This window comes from Pipistrellus kuhlii, unplaced genomic scaffold (genome assembly GCF_014108245.1).
Source record: "Pipistrellus kuhlii isolate mPipKuh1 unplaced genomic scaffold, mPipKuh1.p scaffold_m20_p_10, whole genome shotgun sequence".
Classification (NCBI taxonomy): domain Eukaryota; kingdom Metazoa; phylum Chordata; class Mammalia; order Chiroptera; family Vespertilionidae; genus Pipistrellus; species Pipistrellus kuhlii.
The window spans coordinates 7,913,954-7,934,891 of record NW_023425405.1 but is presented as its reverse complement, the minus strand read 5'-3'; the positions used below and the strand labels follow the sequence as shown (position 1 = coordinate 7,934,891).

At 39.7% G+C, this 20,938-nt stretch overlaps 1 protein-coding gene across 1 annotated transcript in view; it reads left to right on the top strand.

The window, feature by feature from the left end:
- IQUB (IQ motif and ubiquitin domain containing) overlaps positions 1-16,653 on the top strand; it is a 53,947-nt gene extending 37,294 nt beyond the window's left edge. The window contains exons 10-13 of the mRNA XM_045576449.1: positions 886-1,062; positions 5,678-5,926; positions 7,098-7,283; positions 16,329-16,653. Coding sequence (XP_045432405.1) covers positions 886-1,062; positions 5,678-5,926; positions 7,098-7,283; positions 16,329-16,514 — 798 coding nt within the window. The 3' untranslated portion in view covers positions 16,515-16,653. The remainder of the gene's footprint in view (positions 1-885; positions 1,063-5,677; positions 5,927-7,097; positions 7,284-16,328) is intronic.
- The last annotated feature ends 4,285 nt before the right edge of the window (positions 16,654-20,938 follow it).

The window sequence follows — 20,938 nt, the reverse complement described above, 5'->3', positions numbered from 1 at the left end:
TTTATTAAAAAGTACAGAAGAGAATTGGTAACTGGCTCACTCATTTCTCATGATCCTCTGTGAGGCAGTTGGAGCAACTTGTATTTGACTACTTATCAATCTTTCTACCTGATCACTTAACTCTTACCTAGGGCTTTCTTATTTAGCCACACTCATTTCTATTACTTTATTAAAAATTATTGTGAATTATATTAGCATGCAGACAATATGTGAAGACATGTATGTGCAGTCTAACGAACATAAAGCCATCAACCATGTAACCTCCTTCTGGATCCAAAACAGGATAGAACCAACATTGCTGGTGTCCACTTTCTATTTATAATGGCAGTTCACCCTCTTTTCAGCTAGCAGTACATCACACTGGCTTTCATGGTGGTAATTTCTTTTCTTTATCACTTCTGTGTACATTTCTAAAAAAATATAAATATGGTTATGTTGCTTATTTTTGTATTTTATTTAAATGGGATGATACTATATGTACTATTTTGTGCCTTGATTCTTTTGTTCAACATTAATATGTAAGACTGAAAGTTGTTATTGTATATAGCTGTAGTTTAATTATTTCCTTACATCAGATAATATTCTGGTATATAACTATCACTTATTTACGTAATTAACTTATTTATGGCTCTGGTTATTTTCTACTTTGGAGTCACTGTGCGCAATGACTCCATATGCACATTTCTCTAAAGCACTTACGGAATTGCTGGGTTGTAGATTGTGCATGTCTTAAACCCTACTAGATAATAATTAATCGTGCCAGTTTATATTGTTATCAGTGATGTTTCATTTCTTCTGGAGTCTCATTTTAGTTTCTTTGGTGGTAATTAAAAAAACTGATTCTTAAAGTTCTATAGTGAATATTTTTGTGTGTGTCTTAAATAGGAACATGAATGTAAATTGACTCAGGAAATTCTAGAATTGATTGACAGAGAGGTTGACCTTATGATGAGAGGAGTCAAAGATGATAACCTTGAAGGGCTCAGAAAGAGAATTGCGACATTGTTTTTTCATTACATCAAAACACCTTTGTTTAATGCAGAAGTTGCAAGACACCTTAAGGTACTCAATTTTTTCCTGTATCGCTTTCTCAAAATTCTAGGATGTGATATAGTAAATGAAAGACTATTCAAAGTTTGCTTTAACACTTTACTTGGGGTCCATGTGCAAGACCATCTTATTGTGAAATCTCTTTTGAATGATTATTTTTTGTGTTGATGAATTAAACATTTACCTTCTGTGTATTTCCAATCTTGACTTCTTCCCTAATATCTGAATCAAATTTCTAGTTAAATATTGCACTATGTTGACTGTATCGTCACCTCTCACACCTTCATGCTTTTGCACGTACTGTTACTTCCATCTGGAGTGCTGTCTGCCTCCTTCACCCAGCCAAGTCCTAATTCATTTCCTAAGACTCAGTTCACATGTCCCTCCTTCATGAGGCCTTAGAGATCCTGCATCTCTGAGATTCTACATGCACCTGGTTTGTATTCCCTTAGAATACTAATCCATGTAGCTATCCTGTAACGTGTGTCTGAATTAAACTGTCTTCTCCAACTCCAGCATGTTTAGGTTTCAGTAGGGCTTTTGCTTTCTGAAGCTAAGATAAATGCCTGATTGCCTTCTTACTGTACAAAACTGTTTAAAATATTTTTAGGGGTAGTTTACTAAAGAATTCTAAATAGCGTTTTATTCCAATGATTATTTGTAGAGTTGTAATTTACTTAAGAAGCTGACTGAATATCTGTTTTGCTTTTTGACACACAAATATCTTAATAGTTAATCAAAATGTTTATAAAAATGAAAATTATCTAATTTTTATATTTTTATTTTTAAATGAATGTTTAAAATGTAATTGTATTGGAAAAGAATATTGAGATATAACAAAAATTCAAGAGAAAAGTTTCCCATTTTATTATTTTAAATTTAAATCAATGTTTCATTTGTCTGTAGGCTAACCTCTAGCTTTTTCTATAGACTTATTTAGTTTTTATATGTTTGTAGTAACGTAATAGAATTTTATATTCTATACATAACATTATATAGTTTTATTCACTTTGTTAGTTACCTTTGGTAAAATTCACTTTTTTTGGTGAGTTTTGACCAACTCAGAGAGTCATATAACCAATAGCACAATCAAGATTAAAGAAGTCTTATTACCTTCCCAAATTCCCTCACGCTGCTGTTACCTCGTAGTCAACCTTTTCCTTGGCCCCTAACCTTTGGTAACCTTTGGTACTGATCTGCATTTTGTTTTTATGGTTTTACCAAACCCAGAATGTCATAGAAGTGAAACAACATGTAATCTTTTGAGATTGGCTTCCTTTATTTAGCATATTGCATTTGAAATTCACCTATGGTTTTCAGTATATCAGTGGTTTGTATCTTTATTGTCAGGATGTACCAAAGTTTATCTACTCACAGTTGTAGAGCATTGAGTTGTTTAGAGTTTTGTGGTTTTGTGAATAAAATAACTACAAACACTTGATAATGAATTTTTGTGTAAATTAATTGGGGTTAAATGCCTAGAAAGTGGGATATTTTGAATCATATGGTATATGCATATGTACTTTTATAAGACACTAACAAGCATTTTTTCTAAACTGGCTGTACAATATTGTATTCACATCTCAATGTATGAGAGTTGTTTTGTCTGTTTGTCACCACTCAAGTTTTATTTTAATTTTATTCTAATAGATGTGAAGTAGTATCCCATTATTTTTTAAATCTCCATTTTCCTAGTGACTAATAAACATCTTTTTATTCTTTTATTTTTTTTTTTGCCATACATATATCTCTTTGGTGAACTGTTTGCATATATCTTTTCTTTTTTTTTTAGTTGGACTATTTGTTTTCTTATTCATTGAATTATGAAAATTCTTTGAATATTTTACATACAAGCCATTTGTAAGATAAATGATTTGTAAATACCTCATTTTAGTTTGTGGGGTGGCTTTCTATTCTCTACACAACATCTTTAACAGAGCATAAGTATTTGATTTTGATGAAATTGAATTTATCCATTTTTAAAATGGATCATGCCGCTGAAACCAGTTTGGCTCAATGGTTAGAGCGTCTGCTTGGGGACTGAAAGGTCCCAAGTTCGATTCTGGTCAAGGGCATGTACCTTGGTTGCAGGCATATCCCCAATAGGGCATGTGCAAGAGGCAGCTGATCGATGACTCTCTCTCATCGATGTTTCTAACTTTCTATCTCTATCCCTTCCTCTCTGTACAAAATCAATAAAATACATTTTTTTTAAAAAATGGATCATGCTTTGGTGTTTGTTTTGTATTGCTAAATCTTTTTGGAAGAATTAATATTGTTAAAATGTCTGTACTACCCAAACTGACCTACAAGTTTAGTGCAATCACTTTCAAAATTCCAATGGCATTTTTCACAGAAAAGATTCTTAGTAACCAAAACAATCTTGAGAAAGAAGAACAAAATTGGAGACATGATGCTTTCTGATTTAAAACTATATTTAAAAGCTATAATAATATAATTAAAACAGTATGGTATTGCCTTAAAAAGAGACATATAGATCAATGATACAGACTAGCCAGAAAAAACCTACACATTTAAGGTCAACTAATATTTGACATAGAAGCCAAGAGCATAATGGAGAAAAACATAGTCTCTTCAATAAATAAGATTGAGAAAACTAGATAACCACATACAAAAAAAAAAAAAAATAGATTCTTATATTTCTCCACATAAAAAAAAATCAACTCAAAATGGATTAATGACTTAAATGTAGGACCTGAAACTAAATCTACTGGGAGGAAACAGGGAAAATGATTTTTGATGTTGGTTTGACAATGACTTTTTAGTCATGACACCAAAAGCAAAGGCAATGAAAGCAAAATCAGACAAATGAGATTGCATGAAACTAAAAAGCAGAGTAAAAGAAACAGTCAACAAAGTGAAAGACAACCTATGAAATAGGAGAAAATATTGCCAACCATTTATCTGGAGCTTTTACAACTCAGTAGCAAAACAATTTTAATCCACTTTGAAATGAGCAAAGGACCTTAAGAGACATTTTCCAAAGAATAGAGAAATGACCACCATGCACATGAAAAGTGCTCAGTCATCAGGGGAATGCAAATCAAAACTGCAAAGTGATAAAGACAAAAGATAAGTTTTGACAAGGATATAGAGAAAAGGGAATTCTTGTGCACTATCACTGGATGTGTAAACTGGTATCAACATTGTGGAAAAACAGTATGGAATTTTCTCAAAAAGATAAAAATAGAACTACCATGTGATACAGAGTTTCAAATTTTGAAAATTGATCATTGAGCCTATCCAAATTTATTGTTAAGCTGAATGAATAAGAACAATTGGTTTAGTGGGCTTTTACTTATATGTTAATCTAGTTGCCTGTAGGATTAATTAGTGTAGCATAACACCAAAATTCTAAATTCTTCTTAAAAATAAGCGCCAAAGCACTTGGAAGGTTTTCTTACTGTTTTGCAACCCAAAGTCTTCACTTACTAATTTTCTTTCAGTCAATTAATTTTCTATGTGATTTCACTACATCTATCCAAAGATTGATGAATACTACAGGTTTTTAATATTTTGGCAGTATAAATATTGATAAATACTGCTTCAAGTTTAAATTTTGTATATAATAAGAAGTTAAAGGGAAAGTGTGACTTTAAAAATTAACCAACTTTTGCTCAGATAGTGTGGCTCAGTTTGTTGAGCTTTGGCCTAAGCACCAGAAGGTCGCTGGTTCAACTCCTGGTCAGGTCAGGGCCCGTCCCTGGACTGTGGGGTCCATCCCCAGTAGGGAGTGTGCAGGAGGCTGCTGATCATGTTTCCCTCTCTCTTGAGAAGCAATATAGGGGGAGCCAGCAGTCTGCATCTGTGCTACTGACTGAAGTCCTAGTGCATTCTTGTCAGCCTAAAGAACTTCTTTAGGCAATGATCTGTTTTTCTAGATTAGGGGTGTCGAACTCAATCAGAGAAGGGGCCAAAATCTAAAATCCAGCCTAAATCGCGGGCCGAATGGTTTACTGAACAGTCATAAACTGTCATTGTGATGGAAACGCAGCGGAGAGCAGTGATGACAGCGCGGTGCGGGCCACATTGCAAGGCCTGGTGGGATGGATTTGGCCCGCGGGCCTTGTGTTTGACACATGTGTTCTAGATACTCCCAGTTTACAAGGGCCACCAACCAAGAAGTTAACAGCTTAGCTAGAGGGGAGGTCACTAGCACCACCCAGGCCAGGCCTTTAGCTGTAATCTTACTTTCCCATTCCTACGAACTCAGGAGGGGCTGTGAAGCCTGGAAGTAAGGAAACAAAGAATTTAGAAATATATGTAAGGAGTAATCTCATTGTTTAAGTTGTTCTGGTTTTGGATCTTCGAATCCTTGAGCCAGCAGCGCTGCTTCAAATAAAGGGTTTTTTCCTGAATCTCCAATACTCCTCCTGCATTTTCTGGTCACCTGGTAAATTCTGCAACACTCTCTCCTTCTTCCTTTCTTTCTCTGAAATCAATAAAAACATATTTTAAAAATAATTAACCAACTTTTTATCTCGTTCTAAGATGTTAGCCTACCGTGCTTCTTTTGGGTGGTATTTGACCTGGTTTTTATTTACATCTTTCTCTCACTCTCTTTATATAATTAATATAAATATATGTATTTATTTTTACTATTTAGGTCCCTCAAGATCCACTGAAATATTATAAGAAGATTTACTTTTGCCACAGTTGCCAGCTCTACTTACCGTCCACAGAGTTTGCTATATCATCCACCGCACACCGTGTATATCGGTGTCGTAACTGTATTAGCCTTGATAATGAGACTCGACAACGGGAATCATTTTTGAAGTACAAATATTTACTTAAGCGGCTCTACTATTCAGAAGTTAATTATGAAGATGATTCTACAATTGCTTTCCTGATACAGGTATGATCAGTGAGAGTTGCCAATCATAGATGAAAATTTACAGACAAGATTCCTGCTTTTCCACCTAAACTTTTAAAAATAATGGATTTTACCTCCTCTGCTTATACTTTCTGAAGCTTGTTCTTCTGGAAATTCTACATTTATATATGTAGACTTCTTGAGAAAAAGTTGCTTCAAGAGTCTTAGCTAATATGGTTTAAATTAAAAAATGTTTTTAAAGTTATTTTATTTCCCCCTTCTTTCTTTCTTCGTTAAAACAAAAAAAATATATTTTTAACACTAAGAAAATTGCTTTTTTAATTTTGAAAATATATTTTATTTATTTTCTATAGAAAGCAAGGGAGAGGGAAAGAGAGTTAGAAACATCGATTAGCTGCCTCCTACACACTCCCTACTGGGGATGTGCCCAGCCAAGGTACATGCCCTTGACTGGAATCGAACGTGGGACCCTTCAGTTCGCAGGCCGATGCTCTATTCACTGAGCCACACTGGCTAGGGCAAATTGCTTTTTAAAATTTTAATTTCCTCATTTGTAAAATGGGAATAAAATGACAGACAGTAACCCCGAGGACAAGATGATAGCTACTCATACATTTTGAAAAATACCATATACACTGAGTGGCCAGATTATTATGATCTCTGAATGCATAGTAATCTGGCCACTCAGTGTGTGTGTGTTTGTGCGTGTATTATAGGCCCGGTGCATTAATTTGTGCATGGGTGGGTCTGGCCAGCCTGGTCAGGGGGAAGGGAATGGGTGGTTGGTTGGACTGCCTGCTGGTTGAACTCCTGGTCGAGGGGACAATTTGCATATTAGCCTTTTATTATATAGGATATACACTGAGTGGCCAGATTATTATGCATTCGGAGATCATGATAATCTGGCCACTCAGTGTAAATGTAAGGTAAAATTAGCATACTGGAAGGAATATAGATAGCTTGGTCTAGGTCAAAAGTACAGTCATGAGTGTGAGACTGATAGCCTAATTTTGTCAGAATAAACAAATATTTAGTGAAAAATGAGCAATATGCCACTGAAAACCTCACTAATAGTATTTCTCTTTAAAAAATATACTCAATATAATTTAATTATTTCCTTAAGTAATATAGTAATCATAAGTAATTTTTATGTTTATAAGAAAACATTTTTCAAACTTATGTTGATATACAGCTGCAAGATATTCAGTACCTAGTAGAGAACATCTGGGCGTCCCAGTCAGCACTCAGTGCCTGTAATGACCTCAATGACCTGGTCCTGGTCAGGTGGGACAAGGCCGTGGAGTGGTCCCCTTGGAACTGCATTCTCCTCTCCAAAGATGAAGCTGTTGCTCACCTCAAGCTAGCAAGTATTGAAGAGGTAAGAAAGTTGCATTGTACTGGGGAAAGTTAATTTAATTTTTGGAATTATTAGTGATAACTTGACTGTATTACCACATTCTATGCATGCCCTGCCTGGTTTAGTTCAGTGATTAGAGAATAGGCCTCAGACTGAAGAGTCTAGGATCTTTGATTCCCCATTAAGGGTGTGTACCTCAGTTTGAGGTTCCATCTCCAGCTCTGGTCTGGGTGAGAGTGGGAGGCAACCAGTCAGTATGTCTCTCTCACTTCGATGTTTCTCTTCCCTCCCCCTTTCCTTCCACTCTCCCTAAAAAAATAAAATAAAAATAATGGAAAAAATATCCTCAGGTGAGGATTTAAAAAACCCATATTTCATGCATAATTTAAATACTTCCATTGAACTAAGAAACAGGAAACTCATTAGATAACAAAACATGTGGGTGGATGGTATGTGTGATAGAGATTAAAATTAAAAGAAAGCTAAGGCGAGAATAAAAGAAAATGAAAGGTGAGAATAAAACACCCAAAGTTTTGTACAAGTACCCAAATATGATACTACTTCCATCTAATAATAGCAAGTTCAAACAAAATCTCTCCACAAGGGCAGATATTTTGTTTAGCTTTTTTGTGTCTGTAGCTCTAATGCTTACTGCATTACCTATCACAGATTAGGGGTTTAATAAATATTTGTTGAGTGAATAGATGAATATTACCACTAGATAGATATTATAGAACTCAAAATATGCCCTTTGATTAATCATCACAAGTCTACTTAAAAGCACACTAGATTGTTAAATAAATGTTGTTCATAGGAGAATCCAAGATGGCTGCACAGGTAAATACCTAGCCGCAGCCACACACAACAATTTCAATAAAATACAACTAAACTATAAAATGGACATTACCCAGAACTACAGGAAAGTCGACTGACTGGAAATTCTACAATGAGAAGCAAGGAAAAAAACAGAAGGAAGCGCGGAGGAGCTGTAAAAGCCTAAGGTACGGAGACACGTGGCACGCGCGGAGAGGACGGAGCCGGAGAGGAGGGGCGGCTGAGTGCCTGGCTGGCGTTCCCTAGTGGGAAGGAGATAAAAACTCCGACTGTGCTGAACTCCAGACCCGACAGTGCTGAACTCCAGTTCTAGGCCAGACCCTGGGGACCCAGGCTCAAACAGAGGGAGCCTGGGCTGTGAGGTGGAATCCCAGGGTAGCAGCAAAGGGCAGAGCCCCCGGAGGCATGCACATTGAGCGCAGAGGACAGACTGTTGATTCTGCTGCCAGATTGCCCTGGCGGGAAGGAGACAAAGGCTCCGGACTGTGCTGGGCCCCAGTTCTGACTGCTCTGAACCCCAGTTCTAGGCCAGACCCCGGGGACCCAGGCTCATCCAGAGGGAGCTGGGCTGCAAGGCGGAACCCCAGGGGAACGGCGAAAGGAGGTCCCGGAGGCGCTTACATTGTGCACAGAGAAGGGACAGTTGGCTGTGCCACGGGATTGCCCTGGCGGGAAGAAGACAAAAGCTCCAGACTGCTCTGAACGCCACCTCCAACCCCACTTCCAACTGAACTGAACCCCAGTTCCGGGCTCATTGGGGGAGAGCCTAGACTGTTTGGTAGCAGGCGAAAATTGAGGGCACCTTTCTCTCAGAGGTGCTTGCAGCGAGTACTGAAGGACCCTGAGAAATACTGAGACTCAGGAGCCGCATAGGGCGTGGCTGACGGAAGCCAAGCCTGTAGGCTCCACCCTGAAACCCCGCCCCATCAGAGAAGCTGCGAAAATGTCGAGACAACAAAATAGATCACAAACGAAAGAAATGGAGGACAAAAAGTGACTGGATATAGAGTTCAAAAACCACACTTATAAGGTTCAAGAATCTCCTAGAAAAGGCTGATAAAATAAACGAGACCTATGAGGATATGAAAAGGGATCAACTAGAATTAATAAGGAATCAAAAAGAAATAATAAGGGATCAACAAGAAATAAAGAATACATTGTCTGAAATAAAAAATATACAGAGTCCTAAAAACAGAATGGAAGATCGCAAGAATCAAGTCAAAGATTTGGAACATAAAGAGCCAGAAGACACTCCTCCACAGAAGCAAGAAGGAAAGAGAATCCAGAAAATTGAAGGTAATGTAAGAAACCTCTGGGACAACTTCAAGCAAACCAACATCAGAATTATGGGGGTCCCAGAAGATGAGAGACAGCAAGATATCGAAAACATACTGAAAGAAATAGTGACAGAAAACTTCCACCACCTGGTGAAAGAATTAGACTTACAAATCCAGGAAGCGCGCAGAACTCCAAACAAAAGGAATCCAAAGAGGACCACATCAAGACAAATCATAATTAAAATTCCAAGAGCAAAAGACAAAGAGAGAATATTAAAAGCAGCAAGAGCAAAGCAGGTAGTTACCTATAAAGGAGCACCTATACGATTGTCAGCTGATTTCTCAACAGAAACCATGCAGGCCAGAAGGGAATGGCAATAAATATTCAAGGTAATGAATAGCAAGAACCTACAGTCAAAAATAATCTACCCAGCAAAGCTATCACTCAGAATCAAAGGGCAGATAAAGAGCTTCACTAATAAAAAAAAGCTAAAGGAGTTCATCACCACCAAACCAGAATTATATGAATTGCTGAAGGGGGTTCTTTTGGAAGAGAAAGTAAATAAAGATAAAAACTATGAACAACAAATACGTAACTATCAACATGTGAATCTAAAAACCAAGGAAATTAAAAAAAAAGAACTGATGAACAATATTAACTGTTGAATATAATAGAATCAGAGGTATGGAAGGGGAGTGAACTGATGATTCTTGGGGAAAAGGGGAGAGGGGTATGAGGGAAGAGACTGAACATAAACTGTGCACCTATGGATGAGGACAATAGCGGGTGGGGAAAGGGCAGAGGGTGGGGTGGGAACCTGGTGGAGGAGAGCAGTGGAGGGCGGGGGAAAGAGGAACATTTGTAATAATCTGAACAATAAAGATTTATTTAAAAAAATAAAATAAAATACTGTTTGAAAGTTGAAAGAAAAAAAAATAAATGTTCATAATTTTGCGCTCAAAATAGAAATCATCATACTGATGGAGTATAGTTTCAAGGCTACATTTTTTATTTGCTTTCAACTAACTGGGAGTGGAGAAAGCACTTTAAAAATTAAATTCCACTTAGGTTCAGTAACTTACAAGATATAATTTCTAAAGTTTTTTGATGAATGGTTTTGAGGAGTCCCTAATGAATTCCCAGAGAGCTTCATTACACTAAGCAAGCCTGGGACTCCTACTGCTGCTCCTGACTTCTGTTGATTAAATTGAGGTATTGAATTCCATGTAAGATGTCAGCTAAGAGAAACTAAAGAAATGACTTCAAATATAAGTCATGTTGGATAGTGCTGTTCCCTGCCGGTGTTTTTTTGGGGGAGAGGGAAGATGTAAAGGGAAGAAACTAATTAAAATTTTAGGGTTTTTTTTTTTGAATAATTTTACAGGAGAAGCCAGGCTAAAATAAATTTTACTTCAGCTATTGAAAAAAAAAGCAAGAAGAAATTTTGAAGGTGTGTTATGTGTTGTATTTAGTAAACTAAGCTGCCTCCTAAATACTTAATCACTGGAAGCATAGCCAATACTAACAAAATCATTTCATTTAGCAGCGTAGTGGTATTAGAGTGCATTCCCAAAGCTGATATTCCACCACTTCTTCAATTAATCCATACAGCTCCCCCTGTGTATTTAATCAAATTACTGCAGAATCAAATTAAGTTCTATCTCCATTCATGATGCCAAGCTTACTGAATTTTTGTAAATAGAGCTAAGGTTTATAACCAAACTCAAGAAATAAATTACCTTCTTGATAGTTTTGGGCTGATGTAATCTTTTTTTTATTTTTTATATAATATATTTTATTGATTTTTTACAGAGAAGAAGGGAGAGAGATAGAGAGCTAGAAACGTCGATGAGAGAGAAACATTGACCAGCTGCCTCTTGCACACCCCCTACTGGGGATGTGCCCGCAACCAATGTACATGCCCTTGTTCGGAATCGAACCTGGGACCTTTCAGTCTGCAGACCAACACTCTATCACTGAGCCAAACTAGCTTTGGCTGATGTAATCTTTTAAGGTATTAATATTCAGCCTCATGTAATCATCTGAGTATAAATATTCAACCTAGTTAAAGAATCATTTGTTGCTCTGGTGATTTATTCAGTGGTTAGAGCAGGCGTCCTCAAACTTTTTAAAGTGGGGGCCAGATCACGGTCCCTCAGAGAGCTGGAGGGCCAGACTATATGAACTACTAATTCCTACTGTAACACCTCGGCTGCGCTCACTGCCCAAAAAACCTGGCGGGCCGGATCAGACTCCTCTGCGGGCCGCATGTGGCCCGCGGGCCGTAGTTTGAAGACCCCTGGGTTAGAGCATTGGTCCACCAACTGAAGGGACATGTGTTTGATGCCTGGTCAAAGGCATGTACCCATGTAGCAGTTTTGATCCCTGGCCTTCAGTCAGGCCCCATACAGGAGGCAATCAAATGATGTGTCTCACATTAATGTTTTTTCCTCTCTCTCCTCTCTCTGTCCCTCATGCCCCATTTCGCTCTTTCTAAAAATCAATGAAAAAAATATTCCAAAGGAGAAACCAAGATGGCGGCATAGGGTAGATACCCGAATGCAGCCTACCACAACAAATTTGAATTTAGAACTGAAAAATAGGGGAGGCATTGCCCTGAAGCGCCAGACAGCTGGCTGAGAGGAGGCTCTGCCATCTGGGAAGGAGAGAGAAGGCATGCTGAACCTCAGGAACTGTGAAGGACTTTTCTAAGATGAGACTGACAGGGAACAAAAGATTGTCTGCGCCACCCCGAGACCCCGCCCTATTCAAGCAGAGTACGGAAACCCTCCTAGCTGAGACACTGCTGATCCTCACAGCCAATTGGCTTGGAGATCAATGCTTCCCAGTGATACCAACAATAAGCAAGGCTTAACAACAAGACTGCACACACAGCCCACAAAGGGCTACACCAAGACTGTCCACCGCAGGTAACTGGGAAGGCTGTGCTACTGGGCTCTACCAGAACACCTAGCACACAAAGCTATTCCATCAAATCAGGGAAACAACTAAAATGCAGACAAGAAGAAGGACACAAAGGAAGGAGATGGAGGAAAAGAAAAGATTGGACATTGAGTTCAAAACTACAGTTATAAGGTTATTCAACAATATCCTAAAAAAGGCCAATAAAATAAATGAGACCTATGAGGATATGAAAAGGGAGCAACTAGAAATAATAAGGGATCAACAAGAAATGAAGAAAACATTGTCTGAAATAAAAAATATTATACAAAGTCCTAAAAACAGACTGGAAGATCGCAAGAATCAAGACAAAGATTTAGAACGTAAAGAGCCAGAGGACACTCCTCTGCAGAAGGGAGAAGATAAGAGAATCCAGAAAGTTGAAGATAGTGTAAGAAACCTCTGGGACAACTTCAAGCGAACCAACATCAGAATTATGGGGATTCCAGAAGAGAGAGAGCAAGATACCGAAAGAGTACTAGAAGAAATAGTGACAGAAAACTTCCCCCACCTGGGGAAAGAAATAGACTTACAAGTCCAGGAAGCCCGCAGAACCCCAAACAAAAGGAATCCAAGGAGGATCACACCAAGACATATCATAATTAAAATTCCAAGAGCAAAAGACAAAGAGAGAATATTAAAAGAAGCAAGAGAAAGGCAGGTAGTGACCTATAAAGGAGCACCCATAAGATTGTCAGCTGATTTCTCAACAGAAACCATGCAGGCCAGACGGGAATGGCAAGAAATATTCAAGGTGATGAATAACAAGAACCTACAGCCAAAAATAATCTACCCAGCAAAGCTATCACTCAGAATCAAAGGACAGATAAAGAGCTTCACAAATAAAAAAAAGCTAAAAGAGTTCATCACCACCAAACCAGAATTATATGAATTGCTGAAGGAGGTTATTTAGGAAGGGGAAGAAGATAAAGATAAAAATTATGATCAACAAATACGTAGCTATCAACAAGTGAATCTAAAAACCAAGGGAATTTAAAAATCTGATGAACAATATTAACTGTTGAATATAATAGAATCAGAGGTATGGAAGGGGAGTGGACTGACGATTCTCAGGGAAAAGGGGAGTGGGGGTGCGGGAAGAGACTGAACAAAAACTGTGCACCTATGGATGAGGACAATGGGGGATGGGGAAAGGACAGAGGGTGGGGTGGGAACCTGGTGAAGGGGAGCAATTGAGGGGGGGAAGAGGATCACATTTGTAATAATCTGAACAATAAAGATTTATTAAAAAAAAAGAAAAAAATATTCCCAGGTAAGGATTAACCAAAACAAATAAAAAAAGAATAATTTGTCTTGCAGCAAGTTAAAATATTTCCAGATTTTCCGTAATGCACTGATAGTTGCTTTCTCAGTAAATTAAAATAATTTTGACTTCCTATAATCATAACACAAGTTATAGGAAAAGAATGGAAAAAAGCTTCTCTAAACTAAAAAATGAGGCAGATCAATTTCTCATGGTGTGCACATTGGCCAAAGTAGGACAACAGTGGATTTAGAGTCAGCAGACCTGACCCATTCCTGTCAGTAACCATATGAATGTCAGTAAGGCCTGCCCCCTTTGCTTCATACGTTTTTATAAAAGTTACCTAAAATCATGGGTTTGGTACAGAGGACCTGAGCTGCCTGACTTTGAATTCAGGCTCTATCACTCCGGAGCTGAGAGAAGTTGGGCAAGGTTGTTAATGTCTTGTTGTTCTGGTTTTCTCAGAGCTGTTTATTATTTCTTTAATTGTATCCTATATAATAAAGAGGTAATATGCAAATTGACCCTTACACCCTCACACAAAATGGCCGCCCCCATGTGGTCAAAGATGGCCACCACAAGATGGCTGGCAGGGGAGGGCAGTTGGGGGTTACAGGGTCAGCAGGGAAGGGCAGTTGGGGCCAATTGGACTGGCAGGGGAGCAATTAGGCATCAATCAGGCTGGCAGGGGAGTGGTTAGGGGTGATTAGGCTGGCAGGCAGAAGTGGTTAGGAGCAATAAGGCAGGCAGGCAGGCAAGCGGTTGGGAACCAGCAGTCCTGGATTGTGAGAAGGATATCTGACTGCTGGTTGGACATCCCCTGAGGGGTCCCAGATTGGAGAGGGTACAGGCTGGGCTGAGGGGCACCCCCTACCCAGCGTATGAATTTTGTGCACCGGGCCTCTAGTGTACTATAAATGCTTATCTCATTTTTAAGGACTACATTTTGGATCTATAAAAGTACTTTGAAAACCTAGAAAGTCTTAGGTATGGATAATTTCATGCTGCATAACAGAAATGTATTAATTTTTCTTTAATAAACATGAGCTATGAAGTGATGGAACAAAGTTAGATTAGTGCGAAGGATTTCTATTTTGACCTATTAAATTCGTCTGTGGAGAGTAAACTTAAAAATAAGCCCACTAGTTCTCCCTGCAAGAAGATCATATTCTTTGGCTCCCATCGGGCTTTCTTTACTTTTGATTAACACTACAGAGGGATCTTTACTGAGGGGCTGTTTTACTCTCAAAAAACAGGTGGTGAGAGAAGGTACAGGTAGTTGCCATCACTTGGTTGAAAAGACTGGTCAATTAATATTAATAAAGAAAATATGTGGTATTTATTACTCCAATCAGAATTTAGTTTTGAATGTTCCAGATACTGTGCTTAGTGCTTGAAGAAAAGCCTAATTCTGCCGGGACCGGTTTAGCTCAGTGGATAGAGCGTTGGCTTGGGGACTGAAGGGACCCGGGTTCGATTCCGGTCAAGGGCATGTACCTTGGTTGCGGGCATATCCCCAGTGGGAGGTGTGCAAGAGGCAACTGATCGATGACTCTCTCTCATCGATGTTTCTAACTCTCTATCTCTCTCCCTTCCTCTCTGTACAAAATCAATAAAATATATTTAAAAAAAAAAAAAAAAAAAAAAAAAAAAAGCCTAATTCTTCCATGCTCTTTCTTGTTTAGAAGCTACAAGAGAATGACTGCAGGGATTCATAAGGTGGAATCTGAGGCAATAAAAGGGATGACCAACACCAACACCAATGTGAACTTTAGTTTGAACTATAGAGATGTGGGAAGGATCAAGCTTGGGAAAAAAATTTAAGTTGGTAATTTTATCAATGTGAAAGAGACTTAAAGAGAGAACCAAGCCTGGCTGGCTGGCATGGCTCAGTGGTTGAGCATCAACTTATGAACCAGGAGAACATAGTGCGATTCCCAGCCAGGGCACATGCCCTGGTTGCTGGTTCAATCCCAAGTGTGGGATGGGCAGGATTCTCTCTCATCATTGATGTTTCTACCTCTCTCTCCCTTCCTCTCTGAAATCAATAAAAATATATTTTGAAAAAAGAGATAGAGAGCACAAAGGTGGCACAAGTGCATTCATTCAAAAATATCGATTAAGTATTTACCTTAGGGACACGGCTATGAGAGAGACCCAGTGTAAACCCTTGAGTTCTCTTTATCATGGGAGAGATTTTCAAGAATATAGTGAAGTTCAGGCAGAGTGACCTAAAATTATAATGAAAATACATGAAAGTGTTTGCAAGTACGAAGGCAGGAAGGATCAGTTTGGACTCAGAGGTTAGCTCCTATCCTCAAGGGCTCTTTACTTTTGATTGACACCATGGAGGGATCTTTACTGAGGGGATGTTTTACTCTCAAAAAACAGGTGGTTGGAGAAGGTACAGGTAGCCTGTTTCTCCGAAAATAAGACAGTGTCTTATATTAATTTTTTCTCCCAAAGTTGCGCTAGGTCTTATTTTCAGGGGATGTCTTATTTTCGGGGAAACATGGTAGTAGCCATCACTTGGTTGAAAAGAAGGGAGAGTCAGGAGAGGCTGACAGGTTAAAGCTCATAGGAGCTGATCCCTGAAAGACGATGATCAAAGTGGGGAAAAATGTATACTGGGCTCTGAGAAATGATAAGCAAAGGCAGTGAGGCATGAAAGTGTTTTTACTTGGCTAAATATAACTGTGACATTTAATAGAATTTTTTTTTTTTTTTAGGGATATGAACAGTTGTTCATTCACAAGATCAAACACAAACATATCCTGGCTAAGAACTACTTTGCGCAGATTCCTGTCCTGGCTTCTTTTTTACTTGATGATAAGGAAATAGCTGGAATCAGAGAGAGATATCATGAAGACACATCACCTAAGATTATAGAGCCCCAGGTGTCTGCCAGTCCTTAGAAGACCCAGGAGTATGTGTTTGATAATCAGCATTTTGTCCACTGCAAATAGAATAATACAGAGGTCACACCATATGGAAATAGAATGTGTTAAATTGATTTTAATTGTTTTTCAAATAAAAGTATATTGAAATGGAAAACATGTGGCTTTTACTGGATACCCTTCCTTTGCCTGTGTAGCTCTGCCTTCCACTGTTCCTCTCTTTCTGCTTTGTGCCCTCAGAGGCTGATCATTGTGTACCACATCCACGAGTACGTCATGCCCTTTAGTTGTGTTGGTCAGTGGGAACCCTGAGCAGGAGACCTGAGGTCTTCAAGAAAGGCAAAGATTGTGGTATTCATTCCCCTGGCTTCTCTCACCTGATTCTTAGTCTGTTGTCGGTGACTGCATTCAGCTGCACACTCTACAACTCTGAATTCTGGGACTCATTCTTTCTCCAGCTTATGGGTGCAATGCCTTCCTTTTGTAGCTAGGTTTAAGATGATTTACTTTTTAATTTTGCTTTCTTTAAGAATAACAAGCTACGGGAGCGACTGGATTTTGTTTGTGTTTTTATTCTGCCTTCACCCCCCTGCTTCTGCTTATCCTAGGTATTTTTTAGTGTCAACCTAACTATATCTCATTCATTCATTTACTAATTTATTTAACACGTATTTTTTAGTTTAATATGGACTGACTACTATGCCTTGGGGCCACAATGTTCAGTAAACTACTATTTATTCTCTCAGGAACTTATGAAAACAGACAGACAAAGGGTTAAAATCTTTCTGTGTCTCCTTATCGATAGTGATGTTGGGAATGTGTCAGCTGTAGGATTGCTGAAAATTAGAATGTATAGGTAAAATATATGGGACACAGGCAGCATTAAACATTTGTTAAGTGAAGATTAATGTTTGCTTGCCTTAAGTGTTACAACAGCATAATTTTCTTTATTATTTCATATGCAATATGTTGATGGAAACACACAGAATTGGTTTGCCCTCCAATGACTGATCATTTTCTTAGTGGCCTACACGATTGTTAACTGTAGAATGGCACTGTGGGAATTTGTCCAAAAGTCATTCTATTCCCATTTGACCTGGATCATCTCTTGTCCTTACTGTTTCCTTTTATTCAGAAGAGACGGACTTCTGCTCTCCCGGGGTGAAGGTCCCAGGTATATAAAGTGCGTACAGCTACTGCTGATACTTTCGGCTCCGAAATTTACAGGTGTTCCAGAGGTTATTATAGACTTTCAGTGGGACTTCCTTAGAAAAAAATCTTCCGGATTTCACAAGAGCTTTCTCTGCAAATGGATTGCCCTGTCTCTCCTCCCACTCAGCTTGGCTTCTGGCTAATGCTTGCGTTTGGTAGCTTCCAATGGTCTTCCTACTTGCATTTATCTTTTCCAAATTAGAGGCAGCTGGGCAATTTTAGGAAGAAAACAACTCACCAATTCCCTCTTTTCTAATTTATTATCTCAGTAATTCTCTCAAACTTCAGGAGATTGATTTGGCTTTGAAACAGAGAACTATGCTAGTTATGTGGTCTTAAACTTTTTAGGCTTTCTTATTTTATAAATATTCTGTAACAATGTGAAGTTTTGAAAATACCAGTTATTATAATAAAAAATATTGTGTGTTGTGATAGCTCTATTCTTTTCATCTATTTTTAAATTGATGTGCACAAAGCCAACTGGACTTGGTCTCCCATTGTAAGTAAGAAACTATTTAATTTCTATTATACACAGCAGCGAGCAGCCAGGAAAAGACCCTGGAGTTGAAAAAAATTAGTTGCTTTTGAATAAAGAATAAAGAATTCTTATTTGCTAAACAAAACCCCCATTTGTTTTATGTTAACAATGTTTTTTTTTTTTTTATTATCTTGTAGTTTTAGCTTTACATTTGGCCCTTGGTCCACCTTGAGTTCATTTCTGTATATTATGTGAGACTAGAGGCCTGGTGCAGTGCACGGCATTTGTGCTCTGGAGGAGGGAGGTCTCTCAGTCTGGCCTGTGCCCTCTCACAGTGCAGGACTCCTTGGGGGATGTCCAACTGCTAGCTTAGGCCCAGTCTCTGTGGGGATGGGGCTTAAACTGGCAGTCGGATATCTCCGGAAGGGTCATTAGCGTTGCCACAGGTAGGAGAGACTCCTGCAGAGACAGGAGAGGCTCCTGCACCACTGTGCTTGCCAGCCATGAGCCCAGCTTCTGGCTGAGTGGCGTTTCCCCTGTGGGAGCACACTGACCACTGGGGGGCAGCTCCTGCTTTGAGCAGCTGCTCCCTGGTGATCACTGCATGTCATAGCAATTGGTCACTCAGCCATTCAGTCAATTTGTATTATATATTAGGCTTTTATTATATAGGATAGGCATTGATTACAGTTTCTTTTATCAATAGGATATCTAGGGGTTTTTTTTTAGTTTTTTTTTTTTAGCACCATTTGTTTTTGGTTTCTATCAATGACATTTTATATTCAATAGTAGAGGCTCAGTGGGGTCCCTCAGCCTGGCCTGCAGAGATTGAACCAAAACTGGCTCTCCAACATCCCTAAGACATCCCAGATGCTGAGAGGGTGGTTCTTGGGTGACACACCCTAAAATTGGGCTCGCTCCTCTCTGGGTCCAGGGTGCGGGTGAAGCAGATTCAGGGCTGACAGTGCCCAGCAGCAACCTAACCCATGGCCGATTCCACAAGGAATTAGGCTCTGTCCTCTACTGGTTAGAGCATCTTCCCCCTGGTGGTCATTGCACATCATAGCTACCAGGCGAACGGTTGGTCAGACGGTCACTTAGGTGCATGAAATTGTGCATGTGTAGGGTCCCTACGCCTAACCTGTGATCAGAACCATGTCTGCTGCTCTGCAGTGCTGCTCGCTGCTGCCCCAGGATGCTCTGCGACACTGCCACCAGCCCGCGATACTCCATGATGCTTCTTGCTGCCACTGCCCTGCGATGCCTTGTGATGTTGCTTATCACCACCCTGGGATGCTCCATGAAGCTGCTCTCCACTGCCCCAGGGTGCTCCGCGATGCTGCCACTGCCTGCAGCCCTCTGTGATGCTGCTGCCACCCTGAGATGCTCTGTGATTCTACTCACTGCTGCTGCCCATGTATCCAGTCCCCAGTCCTGCTCTGCTGCCATCCAGCCCAATTCCTGTGGTTGCTCATTGGCCATCCAGTGATGGGAGCCTGTGGGCTGTGGGGAGGGACCAAGAGGTGGTCAATGCATCTCATAACAACTGGTCAATTGGTTGTTCTGGTCATGACACCTGGCTTTTTGTTATTATAGACTAGAGGCCCAGTGCACAAAATTCATGCATGGAGGGGGTGTTCCCTCAGCACAGCCTGTGCCCACTTTAATTGGGAACTCCTCAGGGGATGTCTGATCCCTGTGGGATTGGGCCTAAACTGGTGGTCAGACACCCCTCTCACAATCTGGGACCCCTCTCACCTGCCTGCCTGACTTATTGCCCTTAACCCCTCTGCCTGCCTGCCTGATCCCTTTTAACCTCTCTGCCCGCCTGCTTGATCTCCCCTAACTGTCCTCCCTTGCCAGCCTGATTGAGCCCCCAACTGCTTTCCCCTACTGACCTAATCTCATCCCCAACTTCCTCTGCCTGCCTGATCACCCCCAATTGCCTTCCTCTGCCAGCCAATTTGGTTCTGATTGGTCAGTTCCTATGCTAGTCAGCATCAAAAGCTCTGCCTCCTAGGCAGCCATTGGCTACTTACATTCACCCAGATTTGGTTCTGATTGGTCAGTTTCTATGCCAGTCAGCATCTCTGGGCCTATCAATGGGGCCTGATCAGAAAGGCAGGACTGTTCAGCAGCCCAGTGGAGGCCTGGAGAGAAATGGAGGCCAGCAGTTGGCCAGGCTGGAAGAGCAAGAAAGGCAAGTTCTGATAAATGGCTGCCACAGAGGCTACAGATTAGACCCTGACTCTCTCTCTGTAGGCCTCTCTCTGGGCCTGATCCGCAGTCCCCTAGGCAGTAAGTGCTGGGTTGGGTCACTGGCAGCCCAGTCAGCGCTGGGTCACCATGGCAACGTAGCACTGACTTCTGGTCTGGTTGAGCCTTCGGTTGTAATGGTTGTTACAACTCTGGCTCTCTATTATATAGACTATTTTGTATTATTTTCAGGAGTTTAGTAACATTTGTTGAAAATAATTTTCTCCCTTCATTATTGGTGACTTCCAAGTAGAAATTTAGATAATTTTTTGAATGATTTTATCTTTTCTCAATACAATAACATCTTATTGAAAGCTAGAATTTTCATTAACTTTTTCAGCTGATGTTTACTCCTCATTTCCACAGGTATTATCAAAATTTTGAAATTTCGTTCAAAGGGACACACTACAGGAATCTAGTTCCATTCCAGTCCCTTTAACTCCAGCTCTACTGTATGGAAGGTGCTACTCATTCCAGGTGGCAGAACATAGTACCT